Consider the following 24,254-nt stretch of genomic DNA (forward strand, 5'->3'; position numbering starts at 1 on the left):
ACTGCTCGATTTGTTGACTGCTCGATCCGCACAGCAGACATTCTATGGGCTAGGTTAGGAATTCCGATATGTTCACCAATATATCGTGCATCCCTACTCACTACTGTAAGTTGCTCTGTATAAGAGTGTCTGCTAAATGACTAAAATGTAATCATTTGATTTAGTCCTCTTGTTTGTGGTCGTCTCACTTGTAGATCCCCCTATTAGTCTGTGTGTCATATGTAGTAATGGACAGCTGTTAGCTGGATCAGGTAGCTCATTACACTGGCTAGGAGAGTGAAAGAGGAGATGATGATGCTGTAAACATATTCATCAACAAAACATTGGTCACTGGCAAACAGACCACTGTTGTACATATCCCCCTTAGTTTACATGTTTCTCTTGATAGGGCATGATTTCAACTGCTTTTGGTGGGTAGGAGTGGTTTGTTTTTTTCCTCATTTAAAACTTGACTATGATTTTAAATGTGTTTTATAAGACTATCATCTCTGTTAGCTGGGAATTAAAATCTAGTGTTAGTTGGTCGGCTGTGTAATTTAACTTTTGTGTTTTACTTGTTAGAAATTAAGAGTTCTGACAAAAATGAAGTTTCCACCCTCACAAAAGGAAACTCTCAGTCAAAGCCCCTCCTCTCCCGGGCGGTGTGGGCGCACACACAAAGCACTCAAGGGGAATCTGCTCAGATCTCACGCATCTCATATAGTCCTGGCAGATTCTCTCGGTCTACACGCAGAATCTGCTCACGGGAGATTACAGAATATCTAATCTTTGTGGTTAATGTATACTTTTGTCTTTTGAGTGTCACTGCAACTGGTTTTATTGGATTTGAAAACTGATGATGGTGAATGGTTGTCCTTTTCTGATCCTGTAGCCCATCAGTAATGCTGACTTCATTGTACCTGTGGAGATTGAAGGAACAACACACCAGGTAATTTACAATGACTATGGCATTCAGATCAACACACATGTATTGTGTGTATGTACTGTATGTGCTCCATCAGACAAATTCAAATAATCAGCCTCCCTGTGTTTATGTTTAGCTATTGCAGCCCATTAGAGAAATACAAATGCTTCGGAAATTGAACACATTTAACATTAATACATTAATTCAAATTTGAAATCAAAAGGAACATTTGTTGTATAAATATGTTATTTTCCATGATCAAGATGGATTTACTTCGTAGTTATTGTAGAAGTCATAGCTACATATGTATCAATTGTAAAAATGTTAAAGCTGTATAGTACAGTTAAGCCAGGGGTCAGCGAGGGCTCCCTCACCCCATAATGGCCTCCTCGCCGTGGGACACTAGCCAAAGCTCTCTGGCTTCGGCCTGATTCAAGTAATCCAGGATAGGCTGGTTCCCGCCAGCACGGCCTATTCTCGATTACTTGTTTCAGGAGGCGGCTGCCAACTTCCAACACACCCTCTGGAACGACCACACCGACAGACGCTTGGACGCATTCCCTGACCCACAGACGGAATGAGTAGGAAAAAGCAGGCAGACCAAACAGGGAGGCAGGCCTCCATTGTATTCAGTAAATGTTTAACCCTTTTTTAACCTTCCTGTTCAGTTTTGTTTTATATGTTGGCTTTCTTTTATTTTCTGAAATGTTGAACCAGGTTGTTGAATGGATGAAAGATGGATCCACTTGTGCTTACTAGCCTCTGTTTTCTTTTCACTGTTGCCTTTTCAATTTGCCAACACATTAAGCTTATTAAGCCAGGTGAGTCAACTCTGTAGCCAGTGAATAACTTTGATCAGATTGCAGATCAATAGATACTGTGGTCCTTATGGACTGGAGTTGTGTGAAGTTGCTCCAGTCAGTTAGTTAGTCCATAGACTAGTGTTCATAGATGGTCGCTGCTGGATAGCTGTACTTGATTCTCCTAGCCAGATGCTTATAACCGTGCTGTGATGTGTCCCAGGTTTTCGTCCTGAAGAGGCCACATGTCGACGAGTTCCTCCAAAGGATGGGAGAGCTGTTTGAGTGTGTTCTCTTCACTGCAAGTCTTGCAAAGGTAACATTGCTTTTACTGTTTTGGAAAATTAACTGGTACTTATACCATTTGCTCCACCTGGTGGCGATGAGATATGCCTCTTGAAAACGTAGCAATTCCAGCATTGTTAAAGGGATACTTCGGGTTTTTGGCAATGAGGCCCTTTATCTACTTCCCAAGAGTTGGATGAACTTGTGGATACCATTTTTATGTCTCTGTCCAGTATGAAGGAAGTTAGAGGTAATGTTGCTAGCCAATGCTAGTTAGAAATTGCGCTTGTGCTAGTTAGCAATTAACTTCAAACTGCCGCAGAGACATAAAAATGGTATCCACGAGTTCATCCAACTCTGGGGAAGTAGATAAATGGCCTCATTGCCAAAATCCCGAAGTATCCCTTCAATTCGTCTGTACCACCCAACATACCACTCCCCATACATCCTACTCTCTGTCCTACTCCCTTCCTGGCCCTCGCTACCTTTCTGTTTCTATCTTTTTCTCTCCATCTCCTACCGTCTCTCCTGTAGTATGCAGACCCAGTGACCGACCTTCTAGATCAGTGTGGTGTGTTCCGGACGCGTCTCTTTCGGGAGTCCTGTGTGTTCCATCAGGGCTGCTACGTCAAGGACCTGAGCCGCCTGGGCCGCCAGCTCAACAAGACCCTTATCCTGGACAACTCCCCCGCCTCCTACATCTTCCACCCTGAGAATGCTGTGAGTGCTGCTGTCCAGCCTGAGCTTTACTGTCTCACCAAAGGCCTTACAGGCCTGTCCCAATGTAGAATCACTGAGGTGATCTTCCTGGTTTAAGCAAGAAGCTATTTGATGCCAACATTCCCGTTTTTTTTCTGAACTTGTTTTAAACTGTGGAAATCAACATTTCCCAACTGCAGTGAAAAGTTTATTTCCTTAATTAATAGCCTAATTTCTCTAAAATGTCAAATGTTTTATTCTATGTGTGTGTCCTCAGGTGCCTGTGGTGTCCTGGTTTGACGACCTGGAGGACACAGAGCTGCTGAGCCTCCTGCCTGTCTTTGAAGAGCTGAGTGAGGCGGAAGACGTCTATGCCAAACTGCAGCAGCTACGGGCCCCCTGACACGACACACCCCCTCTTATAAGCCAGAATCTCCCCCTCCCAGCCAGACCACACCCATCAACCGACGGAAAAAGACCAAACCTTACCTACATACACACACTGTGTGCGGTGTTAGTATCCTAGACACACACTCTGTGTTTGTTTGGCCCCTGAACTGTGTGTCTGGACGGCTGTCCACTTTTCCTACTATTTTCCTCCTCAGTATGTTAGCTGGTGCTGCAAAACTGCTGTTCTGGAAAAAATCCAACAAACACAATGCAAAGTGGCTCACTCTTTTCTCATTTTAAATGTACTCAAACGCATACTAGTACTCCAATCATTTAAACTGACTGGCCAGATCTTTGTTTCTCCAAAAACGAGACTTAGATTTTATAGCACTAATTGCGACACAAAACAATTGACTGTACACACAACATCTCTGCTTCGACAATAATCTCTGTACAAACACTTTGAAGGGGGACTCTAAAGCATTGCAAGGAATCTACAAAAACCACATAGTGATTTTAATTTCCATTTCGTAGTACAACGGCCTGTATAAAGGCGTTTTTTAAGGAAGTTTCTCCTGAATGGATTGAGTCCTTCAGGAAATTAATTTTAAAAGCTAAACCCAGTGGTCTTTCTGATCCAAGGCCAGCATGACATGACATTACAGTGCATGACATGACCTCATTTGAGCAGACCTTACATGGGGAGCAAGGGATCTCCATCTTTGTGCCTTCTGAAAAGAAAAATATATTAATTCTGTTTTGGTTTTGTTTTTGAAGTAAGAAAAAATTGCGTTCTTTCCAGAAAATAGTTCTTTTTCAATTTAGGTTTTTCTATACATTTTTGAGATGTCTTTTAAATGTTTGATATGGTAAGAAGTGTAGATGACTTTTGTAATGTCTTGGATGTTGAGGAAGAACAGCCATACGTTAACAGCCTCTGTGTATGTTGTATTTACATGAAATCCTCCATTCTCATTAGCTGAAGATAACCTAATCCTCGGCCAATTGGGACCATTACAAACCAAGGGTCACACCATTGTGTAAAGGCAGGGCTGTAACATAAACCCTGCCTCTTTATGCAGATTCACCCTGAGATGCATCAGGTACAGGACACTTGAACTGGTTTCCCAAAATTTTTGGCACCCCCTTAAAAAATGCCCTTTAAATGAACAGACTAATTTAGACTTTAAAGTTCGGTAGCAAATTTGGAGTGATTCTCTGCTGGTGTATAGTCTGCTAAGGATGCCATATTGGTTAAACCGAGGCCTTTTTGTTACATTTTGTGTCAAGCCTTCTGGGTGCCATATTTGGGTCGCGTGAGGGACTTGTGATAAGTAGGCTGCTAAGAGTGAACACAATGCACACTAGTTTACCCCCTACCGGTTGCCCTTTATCCATAGTTTGCCAAGTCATTTCCACTCAACTTTTACTATTTTTAAATGTATCCTATTTAAGGTAAGATATTTCGGTTTGTAAAAAAAAAAAAAAGACAATACTGAGAAGTAAAAGTATGTGTTTTACAAATTCTCTGCGTTATTGCCTGTTCTAGAAGTTCTACAGTACTCACACTGACATATCTTAGGTGTTGTACACATTGTGGGGTGGCAGTGGTTTTGTGGTGGCAAAATATGGATTGATTTAGCAAGATATGTTCTATTGCTCAAATTGTAACTGTAAGCACACACAGGCATGCCCAATCCTGACTAGTCACTGTATCCCAAAGAGATTTGTTTTGTGGTTGTTTTATTCACAAGATAAAGCACCGCCTTATACTATTACACTTTATGAAGTGCCTACGGTTTCTTTCTGCGTTGAAAGCTTTAGAATAAAACATCAAGGGTCTCCATCATCCCCATTTTTCATTTTAGAATTTTACAACTGATAACCTGTTTAGTGTTGGTCGGAAATTGAGTAATCCACAAATCGCTCTTTGCCAAGTGATCCTACTCCGCTGTTTCATTGGGATTCAAAGAAAGGGCAGTGTGTTATAATGTTGTGGACCCCACATCCACGCTGTCAGAAATGTATCTACTGCATGTTTGTCATGTGTTTTGTAGATATTTATAAGCGTGTTAATCCCTGGCTGCATTGCAAATGGCACTCTATTCCGTATATAGTGCACTACTTTTGACCAGAACTATGGGCTCTGGTTAAAAGTAAAAACTAAAAAAGGTTTTATTGTCACATACACCGGATAGGTACAGTAAAATGTGTTGTTTTACAAGGTCAGCCATAGTATTACGGTGCTCCTGGAGCAAATTAGGGTTAAGTGCCTTGCTCAAAGGCACATCGACAAATTTCTCACATTGCCGGCTCGGGTATTCGAACCAACAACCTTTCAGTGACTGGCCCAACGCTCTAACCGCTAGGCAGTGCACTATATAGGGAATAGATTACCTTTTGGGACGCACAAGAATCCTCTTCTTTTGTCAGTTGGATAGGATGTTAAGTTTTGTCTTCTGGTGGTGGGATTTGGTGGAGGGTGCACAAGGTGTGACCTGACTGTGTTATTGTTATGTCTGAAACACGAAAGGTAAAGTGGGGTCATAGACATCAGTATTTACCAAAGCTCAACACTTTTATTTTGTGGAGGTGGGTTGTAGGAGGTGAGGGGTGTGGGCACTAAATATTCACACTACAATTTTAATTAAAGCATTCTTGCGCCAGTTTCCCTTCTAGTCGAAAGAACCAGTATTGTTGCATTAAACATGCAGCACTTCACTGTCAGTAATGGTGAATCCTACATGATACCTGGTATATTTAGTCAAAATGTCTGCTGACATGAAATTACTAATGTAGTGAAAGATATTGAGATTCAAATCAGAGGTAACATGTCAAATGCTAATTACAGTCATGTTATGGATCATGGTTTCAGGAGAAAGTTTATCGTCTATGATTGTGAGGTAATATGTAACGTCTATGAAATGCATGCTATGGCCCTCAACAAATGCGACTTTAAAAATGTCCTGTGTTTGATTCAGATATAGTTTACTCTTAAGTGAGAAATACAAGATTTCATGATCCCTTTGTTCCTATGCATCGGAATGATGCAATTATAATTGAGATCATACTATTGATTTTATCTTCCACATATACATTTTATTTTCTCAAAGACCTGGAGAGAAAAAATGTAAAGAACTAGAGTGTTATGTCCTTGAAATTAGTTTGTCCTAAACAGTCCAATTGTTAAAAAAAATAAAAAATAATTCTTGGTACTTGGTAATTCTTTTCTTTTTTGATATGAAATATTACAAACAAATAATGGATTGAAATATAGCTCTAAAAAGCTTTGTGTTCTCTTGTTTTGGACATGGATAATTCCTATTTGGATTATTTTGTCATTTCTAACATATATGGAGATCTTTCTGCAATCTCTTTATTTTAAGTGTTCAGTTGGTTTACTTACTGTGCGGCTTCTTAGATGCCAACCAACGATCAGAACAAAATAAGGTATGATTCAGAGGGTACAATCTATTGATGCCTGTATGTCTATTGATCAATCTATTGAATAGATTGTCATGGTGACCAATGTAGTATTTTCTGATAAGTGATGGGAAAAATTTCAGCAAGTAAGTTCTGTTTGGATCAAATTATTTTCTCATTTTAGATTTTTTTGTTAACTGGATTCTTTAATGGATTGATTGTGTGGTTGGGTCAGGATTTGTGTACCATGAACAAACTGCTGATCTTACACAGAAACTATGCAGAAGGAGATACAGAAATACATACAGTATATTGCTAAAATGATCAACCCACCGGGCACAGACGTCAATTCCACATTGGTTCAATGTAATTTTGTTGAAATGACGTAGAAACAACGTTGATTCAACCAGTATGTGCCCAGTGGGAACTTTTACTCTTGAAAATATGTTTTGTACAGCTATTTTCTGAAAACTTTAACGTAAGATTCCTGCAATATATTTTTGGGGGCTTTTTTGTTAAACTAGCAATTCTGAAAATTGTTTTTCAAAGATGGAATAAAAACATTGATTATAGTGAGTTTGTCTACTGTAGTGTATATATGTCCGCATTTCCAGAGAGCAGTAACACATTCATTCACCTTGCTACACACACTAAACAAACATACCCAAACCTCAATGCCCAATCACAAAGAGATTTGCATTCCACAAACAATATTGTAGAATCAGAAAGTCAAATTCAGAGTAAGCACCCCAAATGGCACCCTTCTCCCTATATAGTACACTACTTTTAACTAGGGACCATAGTGGTTTGGTCCAAAGTAGTGCACTATGTTGGGAATAGGGTGGTGTTTGGGATGCAATCAGAGGCTTTTGGGTAATGACGTTATGACATCATATGTGATGTTATGAATCAGCTGTCCACTGTGTTTGGACAAAGCCCTGTCCATCAATGGCCACGTAAAAAAAAATGGAGCCTTAACTAGATTTGGGAAATAGCCAGGGCAGAGGTGGGGCATACTGAGATTGGATCATTCTGATCACATCCAACCAATCACAAGAGGTCAGCATGAGTAGATGTGGCTCCTTCCCTGGGTGTTAACAAATCCTTTCATATTTCACTAATCGTGCCTGGGTGGTATCATTTCCATTCTGTAGGGTTTTCCCTGAGAACACAACAGACCACTGCTGTAGTTTTTCATGTTCCTCTGAAATTGTTTGCATTAACGGTGAGGTAGCAAACTGTGACTGACACCGTGTCCAAAATATATGGGTGTGTGATGTCCTTAGCATTGTGTACACTTCTTCAACACAAGTCATTTGCCTGTCAAACTTCTCAGGCTGGTAAGGGCCCCCCAGTATTTGTGTGATGCGTCCAACAAGGTTGAGTTCTTGAATAAACCTTTCAGACTGCTTCCGTATGTCTGGCATGAATCATCAGATTTCATGGAAAGGTACTTTTAGACTGCAGCTAGATTTGTCAGTAAGGACATCCAGTGAGAGCATTCTGATGTTGAAAATCAATAACACCATTCGAAACATAATCAATGTAGAGTGAATGTCACATAGCAATGTGGCCTCGTGAGATTCTCTCCTACAGTATAGGCCTCTACTTGGGGTGGCTGTTAGGACCTTCTAATACATGAATATTATAGGCAGCAACTGCATTAAAGCATCAGTGGTACACCCTCTGTGCAGTACATCATTTAACTAAAAATCCATAGCTCTGTGGCTTCCTTCCAATACAGCCAGATCCATTTCCTGGCAAAGGGAGGGTTTTAACTACTCCACCTCCCTCCCTTTATTTCTCTCCCCCTCCACTCCCCCCTCCCTCACACAGTCCCACCACCACTACCACTAAAGTGTCTTTTCAGCCTGTGGTCTTTTGAATAGGAGTCGTGTCTGCTTTATCCTCATTTGCCTGCTGGTTTGTGTATCTTTCCCTTTCTCTAATCAGCGATTGGACGGAGCGATAGGAGGTCCTGGAACATGCAAACTCAGGCAAATCTCTCAGGGGGCGAGGGCCAGGAGGAGGAAGAGGAGAAGGATGCTTTGATGCTCCAGTGACAGCCCTAAATCGTCTGGTTCTCTCCTGGGGGTTGCACTGCTGTGTCCAACCTTGAGTCAACGGAAGAACCATCCAGACACACACAGAGACACTTACTCCTACAAGCAAGCAACTCTCTAGCTGGACACGCTTGTCTTCTGTCTCCGCAGCCGCAACTCAAGGTACTGTTTGACTTGATCATATCTGCCCTCTGTAATTTCAGACAGTGGCTCACTGAGTTTCATGATGTGATTTGAAAGGAGAGAGTTAGGATGTTTTGTGGCTGGATCGATGGAGTTAATGGTCAGCGGGCTGAGGCAAACACATCTCTGACTATCAGAACAGTAAAATACAGTATGTCGTGAACTTTGTGAGATTGACTGAATCAAACGTATAGTAGTGGGTGTCAACAGCAATGCAGTGCTTTTGAATGCTTCTTTCTCTTCTTCCGACAACACGCTGTCTGACCGGTTTATGATGTAAATACATTAGTCCTGCAGTAAACCTCCAGTAATCCTGAAATGGATATTGAAGTCCTTTTAATATCCATCTCAATAACCTCCGGTTTTAGATAATGTAATTTGTTTAAGTGGTTAACAAATTACTCCTTCCTGGGTCCAAAACCAGGAGGTGGGCCAAGGAACTCTTTCCAACATCAGATTGAGATTGCCTGAATCTGAGAAACATGGAGTACACATTCCGCGCAGTAACCCACAATCCTGGGATTATAATCTGGCGAATCGAGGTAAAGAGGCTGTCAGTCAGTATATTATTTAAAATGGATCAGGGTGTGTATTCACAGTCAGTGGTGAAAACGATTTCTTTGTCCTCCCAGAAAATGGAGCTGGTGCAAGTCCCTGAAAAATCCCTTGGCAATTTCTACGAGGGTGACTGCTACATCCTACTCTCTGTAAGTCCGGGGGCCATGATACTTATCAGGGGTGTCATGTCAGCACATTCATTTGTTGAATTAGGGAGTTATGACTTAGCTAAATGCCCTGGAGGGAATCAGTGTGTTTGCACTATAGATGATGTTTGCTTTGGAGTCTGTGCTACATGATTATCAATGCCCTATGTGATGTTTCCTCTTTCCATATCTGTCTTTTTGTCTGTCTGCCTCTCCCTCCATGCTTTTTGTCTCCCCCCCCCCCCCCCATCTCTCTATCTCCCCTGTCTGTCTCAGACCCAGAAAGTGGGCAGCTCTCTGATCTATGACATCCACTACTGGATCGGCTCCCAGTCCAGTCAGGATGAACAGGGTGCGGCCGCCGTCTACACCATCCAGCTGGATGAGTTCCTGGGATCAGGGCCTGTCCAGCACCGTGAGGTCCAGAACTATGAGTCTGATGCCTTCCGAGGATACTTCAAACAAGGGGTCATGTAGGTCTATTTGCAGAGCAGCCAGGGAGCCACATTAACCTTATAGGCTTACAGAGAGAGAGAGAGCAATCTCATCATTACACTCTGTTCAGTATTCTCATTCTGATCTTATTCTGAAGCACTAAGGGTAATTCTTCTGTGAGTGTAGTTTGGGGAAATGAGCGTAGTTATCAATGGTGATTAGTGTGCAATCTCAAACCCATTTTATTTTAGAGCAAATGCTCTATTTCTTGAACTGCATTGTTGGTTAAGGGCTTGTAACTAAGCATTTCATGATGAGACCTGCACCTGTTGTATTTGGTGCATGTGACAAATAAAATTTGATTTGATATATATATATAAAAAAGGACCATGCACTGTAATAAAAGCAAGAGATTGATTGTTTTGCCTACTTACCTCTCCGCCCCTTACAGCTATAAGAAGGGTGGGGTGGCGTCAGGAATGAGACACACAGAGACTAACAGTTATGACATCCAGAGACTGCTCCATGTGAAAGGGAAGAAAAGGATAAGCGCCATGGAGGTGAGAAACACATACAGGGGGAAGTCATTCTGTGGAACACAACAGGAGGTGCCTCTGATAATGCCTGAAATTTTACTTGTAATATATCTTGCACAATTTCCTGCATACTGTAGGTAGAGATGAGCTGGGAAAGCTTCAATCTTGGGGATGTCTTTCTGTTGGACTCTGGTAAGACCATCATTCAGTGGAATGGACCAGAGAGCAACAGACAGGAGAGGCTCAAGGTACAGTAATGATCTGTGCAAATGCTGTTCTCAAGGAGTGCACCAACAGTAAAGTCAACCCACACTAGTTGAATCAATGTTGTTTCAACGTCATTTGTCAACCTATTGTGATGTGGAATCTACGTGGGAAACACATTTGTATTTTGAAAAAGTCATCAGTGAAAGGTCATCCATTTTCATCTCATTTCAATCAGCGCTGTAAACATTGAAATTAGAATAAAACCTTTACATAAATACAATGATTTAACCTGACTAACAGGTTGTTACATCGATCTAGTTTTAACATAACCATTAGAACTATGTATATGTTGAAATTGCATAGAAAAATTAAACAATACGTCATATAACATCATTACACCACTACATACAGTATAATACCACCATGCAACAATATTACAATGTACTGTACATGTGCGTAGTGTGAGTGCTAGCGTGTGTGTTTACGCGTGTGTGCCTGTGTGTGTGTCTCTCTTCACAGTCTGCGGCGTTGTTCCATAAGGTGTCGTTTTACCAGTTTTAAAAAAATCTGATTTTACTGCTTGCATGAGTTACTTGATATAGAATAGAATTCCATGTAGTCATGGCTCTGTGTAGCACTGTGAGTTTCTTGGAGTCTGTTCTGGACTTGGGGACTGTGAAGAGACCCCTGGTGGCATGTTTTGTGGGGTATGCATGGGTGTCTGAGCTGTGTGCTAGTCGTTTGAACAGACAAGTAGTGATGCAGTCAATCTCTCCTCTATTTTGAGCCATGAGAGATTGTCATTGATGTCAGCTCTGTGTGTATATTTAAGGGCCAGCCGTACTGCTCTGTTCTGGGCCAACTGTAATTTGCCTATGTCCCTCTTTGTGGCATTTGACCATATGACTGGGCAGTAGTCCAGGTGCGACAAAACTAGGGCTTGTAGGACTTGTTTTGTTGATAGCAATGTCAAGAAAGCAGAGCAGTGCTTTATTATGGACAGACCTCTCTCCCCATCGTAGCTACCATTGCATCAATATGCTTTGACCATGACAGTTTACAATCCAGGCTTACACCAAGCAATTTAGTCTCCTCAATTTGCTCAATTTCCACATTATTCATTACAAGATTTAGTTGAGGTTTAGGGTTTAGTGAATGGTTTGTCCCAAATACAATGCTTTTAGTTTTTGAAATGTTTAGTGCTAGCTTATTACTTGCCACCCATTCTAAAACTGACTGCAGTTCTTTGTTAAGTGTGGCAGTGATTTCACGAGCTGTGGTAGTTAACACGTATAATGTTTAGTATTCAGAGTACATCGACACACAGGCCTTACTCAGTGCCGGTGTCAGGTCATTAGTAAAGGGCCTAAACAACTGCCCTGGGGAATGCCCGACTCCACCAAACAGCAAGCAATGCAGGTGTAGAAGCACTGTGGCTAGGAAAAACTCCCTAGAAAGGCCAAAACCTAGGAAGAAACCTAGAGAGGAACCAAGCAATGTGAGGTGGCCAGTCCTCTTCTGGCTGTGCCGGGTGGAGATTATAACAGAACATGGCCAAGATGTTCAAATGTTCATAAATGACCAGCATGGTCCAATAATAATAAGGCAGAACAGTTGAAACTGGAGCAGCAGCACAGCTAGGTGGACTGGGGACAGCAAGGAGTCATCATGTCAGGTAGTCCTGAGGCATGGTCCTAGGGCTCAGGTCCTCCGAGAGAGAGAAAGAAAGAGAGAATTAGAGAGAGCACACTTAAATTCACACAGGACACCGAATAGGACAGGAGAAGTACTCCAGATATAACAAACTGACCCTAGCCCCCCGACACATAAACTACTGCAGCATAAATACTGGAGGCTGAGACAGGAGGGGTCAGGAGACACTGTGGCCCCATCCGAGGACACCCCCGGACAGGGCAAAACAGGAAGGATATAACCCCACCCACTTTGCCAAAGCACAGCCCCCACACCACTAGAGGGATATCTTCAACCACCAACTTACCATCCTGAGACAAGGCTGAGTATAGCCCACAAAGATTTCCGCCACGGCACAGCCCAAGGGGGGGGCGCCAACCCAGACAAGACGATCACATCAGTGACTCAACCCACTCAGGTGACGCACCCCTCCCAGGGACGGTATGAGAGAGCCCCAGTAAGCCAGTGACTCAGCCCCTGTCATAGGGTTAGAGGCAGAGAATCCCAGTGGAAAGAGGGGAACCGGCCAGGCAGAGACAGCAAGGGCGGTTCGTTGCTCCAGAGCCTTTCCGTTCACCTTCCCACTCCTGGGCCAGACTACACTCAATCATATGACCCACTGAAGAGATGAGTCTTCAGTAAAGACTTAAAGGTTGAGACCGAGTTTGCGTCTCTGACATGGGTAGGCAGACCGTTCCATAAAAATGAAGCTCTATAGGAGAAAGCCCTGCCTCCAGCTGTTTGCTTAGAAATTCTAGGGACAATTAGGAGGCATGCGTCTTGTGACCGTAGCGTACGTGTAGGTATGTACGGCAGGACCAAATCAGAGAGATAGGTAGGAGCAAGCCCATGTAATGCGTTGTAGGTTAGCAGTAACACCTTGAAATCAGCCCTTGCTTTGACAGGAAGCCAGTGTAGGGAGGCTAGCACTGGAGTAATATGATCAAATTTTTTGGTTCTAGTCAGGATTCTAGCAGCAGTATTTAGCACTAACTGAAGTTTATTTAGTGCTTTATCCAGGTAGCCGGAAAGTAGAGCATTGCAGTAGTCTAACCTAGAAGTGACAAAAGCATGGATGAATTTTTCTGCATCATTTTTGGACAGAAAGTTTCTGATTTTTGCAATGTTACGTAGATGGAAAAAAGCTGTCCTTGAAATGGTCTTGATATGTTCTTCAAAAGAGAGATCAGGGTCCAGAGTAACGCCAAGGTCCTTCACAGTTTTATTTGAGACAACTGTACAACCATTAAGATTAATTGTCAGATTCAACAGAATATCTCTTTGTTTCTTGGGACCTAGAACAAGCATCTCTGTTTTGTCCGAGTTTAAAAGTAGAAAGTTTGCAGCCGTCCACTTCCTTATGTCTGAAACACATGCTTCTACCGAGGACAATTTTTGGGCTTCACCATGTTTCATTGAAATGTACAGCTGTGTGTCATCCGCATAGCAGTGAAAGTTAACATTATGTTTTCGAATGACATCCCCAAGAGGTAAAATATATAGTGAAAACAATAGTGGTCCTAAAACGGAACCTTGAGGAACACCAAAATTTACAGTTGATTTGTCAGAGGACAAACCATTCACAGAGACAAACTGATATCTATAGCAGGGGATAAAAAGCCATAACACGTACATTTTCCAGCAGAAGATAATGATCGATAATGTCAAAAGCTGAACTGAAGTCTAGCAAAACAGCTCCCACAAGCTTCCTATTGTCAATTTATTTTGTAAGTGTCAGACATGTATTTGTTATTTAACCTTAATTTTATCAGGGAGTCATACTGAGATCAAGGTCTCTTTTATAGATGAGCCCTGAATTACAGAAATGACAAAAAAATACACATCAAAATATAAATACAAATTTAAGAACATTTTGAAGATTGTTCCACAAATAATGTGCAAGAAAACTAGAAGCTGATATACGTAACTCAATAGAGACCAAATTAATTTCCAGAGTTAGCCATCCCTGAAACCGGGTATGGTAACTCACATGTCCAAAGTTTAGTAAAGATGTTAGGTTTAGTGGGACTTTATGTAAAAGGGCATTATAAATTAAATAGCAATATACAGTGCATTCGGAAAGTATTCAAACCCCTTCACTTTTTCCACATTTTGTTACGTTACAGCCTTATTCTTAGACATTTAATCAATGTTTTCCTCATCAATCCACACACAATGACAAAGCGAAACCAGGTTTTTAGAATTTCTTGCAAATTTATATAAAAAAACGAAACTGAAATTCTTTATTTACATAAGTATTCAGACCCTTTGCTATGAGACTCAAAATTGAGCTCAGGTGCATCCTGTGTCCATTGAACATCCTGAGATGTTTCTACAACTTGATTGGAGTCCACCTGTGGTAAATTCAATTGATTGGACATGATTTGGAAAGAGACACACGTCTACAGTATATATGGTCCCACAGTTGACAGTGCATGTCAGAGCAAAAACCAAGCCATGAGGTAGAAGTAAGTCGTAGAGCTCCGAGACAGGATTGTGTCAAGGCACAGATCTGGGGAATGGTACCAAAAAATGTCTGCAGCATTGAAGGTGCCCAAGAACACAGTGGCCTCCATCATTCTTAAATGGAAGAAGTTTGAAACAACCAAGACTCTTCCTAGAGCTGGCCACCGGGCCAAACTGAGCAATCGGGGGATTGGTCAGGGAGGAGACTGAGAACCCGATGGTCACTCTGACAGAGCTCCAGACTTCCTCTGTGGAGATGGGAGAACCTTCCAGAAGGACAATCATCTCTAAAGCAATCCACCAATCAGACATTTACGGTAGAGTGGCCAGACGGAAGCGACTTCTCAGTGAAAGGCATGACAGCCTGCTTGGAGTTTGCCAAAAGGCACCTAAAGGACTCAGAACATGAGAAACAAGATTCACCGGTCTGATGAAACCAAGATTGAACTCTTTGGCCTGAATGCCAAGCCTCACTCCTGGTGGAAACCTGGCACCGTCCCTACAGTTAAGCATGGTGGTGGCAGCATCATGCTGTGGGGATGTTTTTCAGCGCAGGGACTGGGAGTTTAGTCATGGATTGAGAGAAAGATGAACTGAGCAAAGTACAGAGAGATCCTTGATGAAAACCTGCTCCAGAGCGCTCAGGACCTCAGACTGGGGTGAAGATTCACCTTCCAACAGGACACCGACTCTAAGCACACAGCCAAGACAACACAGGAGTGGCTTCGAGACATGTCTCGGAATATCCTTGAGTGGCCCAGCCAGAGCCCGGACTTGAACCTGATCGAACATCTCTGGAAAGACGTGAAAATAGCTGTGCAGCGACGTTCCCCATCTAACCTGACAGAGCTTGAGGATCTGCAGAGAAGAATGGGAGAAACTCGCCAAGTACAGGGGTGCCAAGCTTGTAGCGTCATACCTAAGAAGACTTGAGGCCTTAAACGCTGCCAAACGTGCTTCAACAAAGTACTGAGTAAAGGGTCTGAATACTTAAGTAAATGTGATATATAAATATATATATATTTTTAATACATTTGCAGAAATGTCTAAAAACATTGTCATTATTGGGTACTGTGTGTAGAGTGATGAGGGGGAAAAACAATTTCATCCATTTTAGAATAAGGCTGTAATGCAACAGAATGTGGAAAAGGTCAAGGAGTCTGAATTCTTAACGAATGCACTGTAGTTCTGATGATTATGTTGAAATTAAATTGATGTAACAACCTGTTAGTCAGGTTAAGTCATTGTATTTAAGTTTTTAAGTTTTACCCTGATTGAAATGTTTACAACACTGGTTGAAATGATGTGAAAACAGTACTGGTTGATGACTTTTTGCAAATCCAATTGAGTTTTCCATGTAGATTCTACTTCATAATAGGTTGACAAATGATGTTGAAACAAGGTTGATTCAGTCAGTGTGTGCCCAATGAGAATGTAATCTTATTGCACCTACCATCCTACCAGTGACACAAGGAAGCTAATTCCACATTGGTAGCTCAATAAATCAAGAGTAGTTGAAGGGAAATCCACTTCACTCCCCTAAAGATTGGCTGAAGAGACCCTTAATAGAAACACATTAGAATTAACGTTTTAGAATCACAGAAAATCAATCCATGTCACGCACCTCTAACTTTACATTCAATGACTCTTAGGGCATGCTGTTGGCTAAAGACATTCGGGACCGGGAGCGAGGGGGTCGGGCGGAGATAGGAGTGATAGAAGGGGACACAGAGGGGAACTCCTCTAAACTGATGGAGATCCTTATTAGCATCCTGGGGCAACGGACCTCCAAGCTTCTCAATGGAATGCCTGATGAAACAGCGGACCAACAACAGAAAGCTCAGCTTACTCTGTACCAGTGAGTGGCTGAGGGCCATGTCCAGATGTCCTGTCTTTTTGCCTGTTTGAATTGTTTCAGGCATTTATTGCAAAGAAAGTGGAACTTAACAAAGTTTTATACTCTTTCTAAATAATACTTAGCCTAGTCCCAGATGTGTTTGTGCTCATGTCAATTCCATTGCTAATTTTCAAGCCAAACCATGTTTGCATGATAGCACGACTGGCACGCAGGCTAAATCATACTTACTCATTAGTAAATACGGTGCATTCGGAAAGCATTCAGACCCTTTCTCCACATTTTGTTACGTTACATTCGTATTCTCAAATGAATTAAATATTTTTTTTCCTCATCAATCTACACACAAAACCCCATAATGACAAAGCAAAAACAGGTTTTCAGAAATATTTGCAAATGTATAAATAATTAAAAACAGAAATACCTTATTTGCATAAGTATTCAGACCCTTTTATATGAGACTCAGGTGCATCCTGTTTCCATTAATCATCCTTTAGATGTTTCTACAACTTGATTGGAGTGCACCTGTGGTAAATTCAATTGATTTGACATGATTTGGAAAGGCACACACCTGTCTGCATAAAGTCCCACAGTTGACAGTGTATGTCAGAGCAAAAACCAAGCCATGAAGTCAAAAGAATTGTCCGTAGAGCTCCGAGACAGGATTGTGTGGAGGCACAGATCTGGGGAAGAGTACCAAAAATGTCTGCGGCATTGAAGGTCCCCAAAAACACAGTGGCCTCCATCATTCTTAATTTGAAGAAGTTTGGAACAACCAAGACTCTTTCTAGAGCTGGCCACCCGGCCAAACTGAGCAATCATGGGCGAAGGGCCTTAGTCAGGGAGGTGACCAAGAACCCGATGGTCACTCTGACAGAGCTCCAGAGTTCCTTTTTGAAGATGGGAGAATCTTCCAGAAGGACGTCCAACTCTGCAACACTCCACCAATCAGGTCGTTATGGTAGAGTGGCCAGACGGAAGCCACTCCTCAGTAAAAGGCACATGACAGCCCACTTGGAGTTTGCAAAAGGCATCTAAAGGACTCTAAGACCATGAGAAACAAGATTTTCTGGTCTGATGAAACCAAGATTGAACTCTTTGGCCTGAGCGTCATGTCTGGAGGAAACCTGGCCATGCCTACGGTGAGGCATGGTGGTGGGAGCATCATTCTGTGGGGATGTTTTCAGCTGCAGGGAATGGGAGACTAGTCAGGATCGAGGGAAAGATGAACTGAGCAAAGTATAGCGAGAGCCTTGATGAAAACCTACTCCAGTGCTCAGGACCTCAGACTGGGGCGAAGGTTCACCTTCCAACAGAACAACGTCCCTAAGCACACAACGCAGGAGTGGCTTCGGAAGAAGTCTCTGAATGTCCTTGAGTGGCCCAGCCAGAGCCCGGACTTGAACCTGATCGAACATCTCTGGAGAGACCTGAAAATAGCTATGCAGAGAAGCTCCCCTTCCAACCTGACCGAGCTTGAGAGGATCTGCAGAGAAGAATTGGAGAAACTCCCCAAATACAGGTGTGCAAAGCTCATAGTGTCATACCCAAGAAGACTTGAGGCTGTAATCTCTGCCAAAGGTGCTTCAACAAAGTACTGAGTAAAGGGTATGAATACTAATATAAATGTGATATTTCAGTTTATACATTTGCAAAAATGTAAAAAAAACTGTTTTTGTTTTGTCATTATGGGGTATTGTGTGTAGATTGATGGGCGAAAAAACGATTTAATCAATTTTAGAACATGGCTGTATTGTAACAAAATGTCGAAAAAGTCAAGGAGCATGAATAGTTTCCAAATGCACTGTATGTCCTTTCCCCAACAGTGTGTCTAATGCTGAGGGCCAGATGAAAGTCACGGAAGTTGCCACCAGGCCACTGGTTCAGGACCTGTTAAATCATGATGTGAGTCTGCAGAGCAGCAAACTGTACAAGTCGGACATAATTTGATCTCGGCATTATTAAGAGTAATTTGCTCCCAAGCTATACATATTACCTCATGTGACTTCATCTTTCTCTAGGACTGTTACTTCCTAGACCAGGGAGGGGTGAAGATCTTTGTGTGGAAGGGGAAGCGAGCCAACAAGGCCGAGAGACAGGCTGCCTTTTCCAGAGCTTTGGTGGGTACAAGAGATCACACATACTGTACATACTGTAACAAAAAATAAGCCATAGTTGAGTTTTGTGTGTCAAATACCAGTTGCAGTATCTGATGGGAAGACTCTGAAACTGTCTCCTGCCTCTGTGAACAGGAGTTCATTAAGCTGAAGAACTACTCCACCACCACCAACGTGGAGACAGTGAATGACGGGGCCGAGTCGGCCCTCTTTAAGCAGCTGTTCCAGAGCTGGAGTGTGAAGGACCAGACTGTAGGCCTGGGAAAGACACACAATGTGGGGAGAGTGGGTATGTGTTTCTATGTTAGCTAACAGAAGCAAATCAATCACTAGAAAAACTCTAAATGGTTCTACCTAGAACCCATTATAAGGGTTCTTCCTACTACCCTCTATAAATCGTTCTGCCAATAACCCTTTTATTATCTGAAGGTTTTTTATAGAACTCTCTTTGAGCGGTTCTTATGAGAATCCCTTCATCTTTAAAAGGTTCTTCTTAGAACCTTCTATGAGGAGCATTTCAGCCAGCCTTTACAATTAAACACTTAATGACAATATATTACATCCCACTGGGCACAAACTGGTTGAATCAACATTGTTTCAACCTAATTTGTCAACTTATTGTGACGTGGAATCTACATGGAAAATGCATTTGATAAAAAAGGGTGAACCACGGAATTGTCGTCATTGAAACCAATTTTCAACATATACAAACCTTGTATAAAGTATGCTGAATTTGTACCTTTGAAACAACGTCAGATCTTCAACTATGAAATAACGTATGTGGCCTCCACAATCTCCCAACCTCAACCCAATTGAGATGGTTTGGGATGAGTTTGACTGCATAGTGAAGGAAAAGCAGCCAACAAGTGCTCAGCATATGTGGGAATTCCTTCAAGACTGCTGGAAAAGCATTCCAGGTGAAGCTGCTTGAGAGAACGCCAAGAGTGTGCAAAGCTGTCATCAAGGCAAAGGGTGGCTTTGAAGAATCTCAAATGTAAAATACATTTTTATTTGTTAAACACTTTTTTGGTTACTACAAGATTCCATAATAGAACTGATTAGGCTGTTTTCATGTTATCCATAGGTAAACAAATCATCGGCCAGAGCGTCAAGTGTGCGCTCTGAACTCTCCGAGAGCAAACGAGATGGGTGGGGCTAAAGCTTAAGAGGGTGTAAATTATGCTGAATGTGTGTTGACAAAGAAGAGCTCTTCACTAGATACCAAAACATTCAAAGGGCCATTTTCTCAAAAGTGAGTTTACAAGTTTATCAACTTTCAAAGCATAATTACTTTCCCATTGTTCCTTAAAAATTCAGTTTATGATAAACCATTTTGTAGCTCTGAGTCTCTACTTTTCTCCAATGTAAAAAACACAATTTCAAATTTTGCTACATAAGACCGAATCCAGGTGGTGAGTCTCATATGTGTTATTTCATAGTTTTGAAGTGTTCACTATTATTCTACAATGTAGAAAAGTAAAAATAAAAAAACCCTTGAATGAGTAGGTGTGTCCAAACTTTTGACTGGTACTGTATATGCCTAGGGTTTCAAACTTTGGTTGATTAAAGTTTGGTAATCTTCAAGTTAATCATTAGTATGATGGATTCACATCTCCATCTCAACCAAGAATCAAAGTTAAAGAATAGGACTAAATCGAATCAAACTTAAAATGCATTTAAAAAAAAGTTTGATTTGATTTAGTCCTATTCTCAAACAAAAAAAGGAAAAGCATTCTTGGTTGAGATATAGACATTATTCATTTGCCATGTCAACCTGTAACGCGGACACGGAGTCATGAAGTAAGTGCAGTTGGTGAGTTTAATAACCAAGAAAATGAAGACATACAAAACTGGAAAAGCGTACTGGGAATGAAAACAAAAACAATACTGCCTGGAATCTGAGGCTATTGAGGACTAAATAAAGGTGGAGTAATCAAGGTACTGATGAAGTCCAGGAGTGCATAAGGAGTGCAGGTGTGCAGGTGTGCGTAATGTGGGTTGCAAGGACCAGTGGTCAGCAGACCGGCGACATCGAGTGCCGGAGTGGGAGTAAACATGACAGTAACCCCCTCCTGATGCACAGCTCCAGCCGCAGGACAACGCCATCCAGGGGGACCACCCCGAGAGCGAGGAGCGTGCTGGTCCGGAGGTGGAAATCCCGGATGATGTTGGGATCCAGGATGTCGTCCACCGGGACCCAACAGCGCTCCTCTGGGCCGTACCCATCCCAGTCAACCAGGTACTGGAGCTGACCCCCACAACGTTGGGAGTCCAGGAGGGATCTGAAGGCATAGGCAGGGCTCCAATCGATGTCCAGGGGAGGCGGAGGGGTGTCGCGGGGGAAGGAACCAGCCAGGGGACCAGGATCCACCGGCCTGAGGAGGGAAACATGAAAAGAGGGTGAGATCCGGTAGTTAGTGGGGGAGCTGTAATCTATAGGTTAACTCGTTGACCGTCCAGAGGACCTTGAACAGCCCCACAAATCAGGAGCTCAGCTTTTTACAGGGCAGGCGGAGTGGGAGGTTCCTGGTGGAGAGCCAGACGCGATCACCAGGATGAAACACGGGAGCCTCACTGTGGTGGCGGTCCACCTACTCCTTCTGGCGGTGGACAACGTGCTGGAGTCTCATGTGGGCATTGTTCCAAACCTCCTCTGCGCGCCTGAACCACTCGTCCACAGCAGGAGCTTCGGTCTGCCTTGGTGTCCACGGAGCCAGGGCTGGCTGATTTCCTAGGACACACTGGAAGGGGGTCAGTCCGGTGGAGGAGTGATGCAGTGAATCCTGGGCGTAATCTGCCCAGAGAAGAAACCAGGATCACTCCCCCTGCTGGTCCTGGCAGTGACTCCTAAGGAACTTCCCCAGCTCCGGGGTTATCCTCTTCACCTGCCCATTGGACTGAGGCCTGTTCCCGAAAGTGAGGCTGACCGTGAACCCAGCTTCTCCATGAACGCTTTCCATACCCGTGACGTGAATTGGGGGCCACGGTCTGAGACAATGTCCTCCATAGGCTATAGTGTCGGAAGACCTGCTGCGACAGTGCCTCAGCGACCTGGAGAGCGGTATGAGGACTGGAGAGAGGGATAAATCGGCAGGATTTAGAGAATCTGTATACAATAACCATAATCGTAGTGAAATCATCTGAAGAGGGGATATCAGTGATGAAATCAAAGGACAGATGAGATCAACCAAGGCGGCTGATGCACTGGAAGGCAAGGAGTTTCCCTGCTGGAGCGTGCCGGGCAGATTTGGTTTGGGAAAATATGGAGCAGGAGTTGCGTAGCCGGCAACGTCCTGTGCCAAAATGGGCCATCAGTACTTAGTGGAGATTAATCGAATGGTGCAGGTGAAACTTGGGTGTCCAGCGGCAAGGGATGTGTGCGCCCTGGTCAATAGTAGCAGGCGCTGGTTCCTTCTCCAGAGCCTGGCGGATGTCCACGTCTATGTTCCAATGTATGGGGGCAACGATTCGGGAGGGCGGAATGATGGGCGCACTCTGGACAGGAACCTGTCCCGAATCGTGGAGACGGAACAGGGCATCGGCTTTGGTGGTACTTCAGGTTCCGATGGTCTTTGAGGATGAGAAATGGGTCCTTGGCGCCCTCCAGCCAGTGTTTCCACTCCTCTAGTGCCAGCTTCTCCGCCAGGAGCTCCCGGTCGCCGACGTCATAGTTCCTCTCTGCAGGAGACAGTTTTTTTTAGTAGTACGCACTCTTGTAGTAGTAACATTTTTGTGGGTTACCTAGGCGTTGTGACTGGACAGCCCCCACACCCACTTCTGAGGCGTCAACTCCACCACGAAGGGCAGTGTAGGATTTGGGTGTTTCAGAATCGGGGCGGAGGTGAAATGCCCCATCAGTAGGTGGAAGGCCTCATCGGCTGTAGGACTCCACACAAACTTACGGGGGCCACACTTGAGGAGAGAGTTGAGAGAAGAGGCGATGGAGCTGAGGTTCTTAATGAAGCGGCAGTAGTCCATTGTAGTCCCTTTATGGTGGTTGGGACTGGCCATTACCTGACTGCCTCAAACTTCCTTTCATCCATAACCACTCCCTGCGGGCTGATCCGGTATCCCAAGAATGAGACAGCGGCCTGATGGAACTGGCACTTCTCCGCTTTGACGTACAGATGGTTCTCCAGGAGGTCGTCCCAGAACACCTCGTTCACGAATGCCTGGAACAACGATGGAGAATTGGCTAATCCATAAGGCATCACCAAGTACTTGTAGTGCCCAGACATCGTGCTATAGGCTGTTTTTCATTCATGCCCCATCCGGATGCAGATCAGATTGTAGGCACTCCGCAGGTCCCGTTTAGTAAGAAAACTGGCCCCGCGGAACTGTTTGGGGGTGGATGAAACGCTGTCGGAGAGTCTCCTGGATGTATTCCTCCATAGCCTTGGTTTCAGCCATTGACAGGAGGTGGAGGCGGCTGCGCAGAGGCACAGTATCTGCTAGCAGGTTAATGGCACAGTCCCAGGGACGACTCGGAGAGAGACAGGTGGTGCTGGTCCTGGAGATCCCGGTAAGCCTCTGGGATGTTGATCTGGAACCACAGGACTCTCAACTGACGTGGAACCACAGGGTAAGGGAAGCAGGTATTCTGACATCTGGGTGCCCAGGCAGTGATCTCCATCCTCGACCAGGAGATGGTGGGGTCGTGAAGTTGAAGCCACAGAGGCCGAGGATGACTTTGTGTACGGGTGCCTCAATGATGACGAAGGGAAGGCTTTTGTGGTGCAGGGGTCCCATGGTAATGGTGAGTGGTGCTGTGATGTGTGTGATTGTCCCGTTTCCAAGTGGTCGACTATCCAGTGCTTGAACTGAAAAATGAGAGGAGAGTGGGTATGAGGTGATGTTCAGGGAGGAGGCAAGGGCCTTGTCAATGAAATTCCCCATGGCACCAGAGTTCGCTAGAACAATACATGAGGGACAGCCAGCCAGTGAAATTGAAACCAGAAAGCGTTTGGTGGAAAGTGATGATGATGGAATACTCACGCCTACCCGGGGAGACTGTTGATCACAGGGCTGTTCCCCTGCCCTCGTGGATCCCTGGTTGGGACGCACCGGGCACTGTTGAAGCTGGTGCCCCTACTGACCGCAATAGGGACAGTGCCCCAGCTCTGCCGCCGGCAGGTTTGTAGACCCTACCTCCATGGGTTCAGGCTCTGTCTCAGGACGGCCAAAAGAGGAGGGCGAGAGGCAATGTGGGTCCCCACGCTCGCGAAGAAGATTGTCCAGATGGATGGTCATCGCGGTGAGTGCGTCCAAAGAGTGGCTGTCATTTCGACACGCCAGCTCCGTCTGGAGCTGTTTGCACAGTCTTCTTCTGAATAGGATGCGGAGCGCCGGCTCATTCAATCCACTGGAGGCTGCCATGGTCCGGAAGGTGAGGGCGTACTCCGCAGCGGTTTGGGCACTCTCCTGAAGTTGGAGTAGTCGCTCACCTCCCTCTCCGCCCTCCAGTGGATGATCGATGACCACCCTGAACAGAGCCA

The 24,254-nt window shown here is 43.8% G+C and overlaps 2 protein-coding genes across 2 annotated transcripts in view; both read left to right on the forward strand.

Annotated features, from left to right (window-relative positions):
- Positions 1-7,077, forward strand: part of LOC110494189 (carboxy-terminal domain RNA polymerase II polypeptide A small phosphatase 2) — a 35,742-nt gene extending 28,665 nt beyond the window's left edge. Inside the window, exons 4-7 of the mRNA XM_021569015.2 lie at positions 872-928; positions 1,928-2,020; positions 2,524-2,709; positions 2,966-7,077. Coding sequence (XP_021424690.2) covers positions 872-928; positions 1,928-2,020; positions 2,524-2,709; positions 2,966-3,091 — 462 coding nt within the window. The 3' untranslated portion in view covers positions 3,092-7,077. The remainder of the gene's footprint in view (positions 1-871; positions 929-1,927; positions 2,021-2,523; positions 2,710-2,965) is intronic.
- Positions 7,078-8,352: 1,275 nt separating this feature from the next.
- The window catches only part of LOC110494190 (advillin), a 29,275-nt gene continuing 13,373 nt past the window's right edge, over positions 8,353-24,254 (forward strand). Inside the window, exons 1-10 of the mRNA XM_036950256.1 lie at positions 8,353-8,726; positions 9,172-9,289; positions 9,380-9,454; positions 9,728-9,924; positions 10,338-10,446; positions 10,560-10,670; positions 16,440-16,645; positions 18,469-18,547; positions 18,664-18,762; positions 18,895-19,048. Of these exons, the coding sequence (XP_036806151.1) occupies positions 9,230-9,289; positions 9,380-9,454; positions 9,728-9,924; positions 10,338-10,446; positions 10,560-10,670; positions 16,440-16,645; positions 18,469-18,547; positions 18,664-18,762; positions 18,895-19,048 (1,090 nt within the window). The 5' untranslated portion in view covers positions 8,353-8,726; positions 9,172-9,229. The remainder of the gene's footprint in view (positions 8,727-9,171; positions 9,290-9,379; positions 9,455-9,727; positions 9,925-10,337; positions 10,447-10,559; positions 10,671-16,439; positions 16,646-18,468; positions 18,548-18,663; positions 18,763-18,894; positions 19,049-24,254) is intronic.

The sequence above is a fragment of the Oncorhynchus mykiss genome, chromosome 17, assembly GCF_013265735.2.
Source record: "Oncorhynchus mykiss isolate Arlee chromosome 17, USDA_OmykA_1.1, whole genome shotgun sequence".
Classification (NCBI taxonomy): domain Eukaryota; kingdom Metazoa; phylum Chordata; class Actinopteri; order Salmoniformes; family Salmonidae; genus Oncorhynchus; species Oncorhynchus mykiss.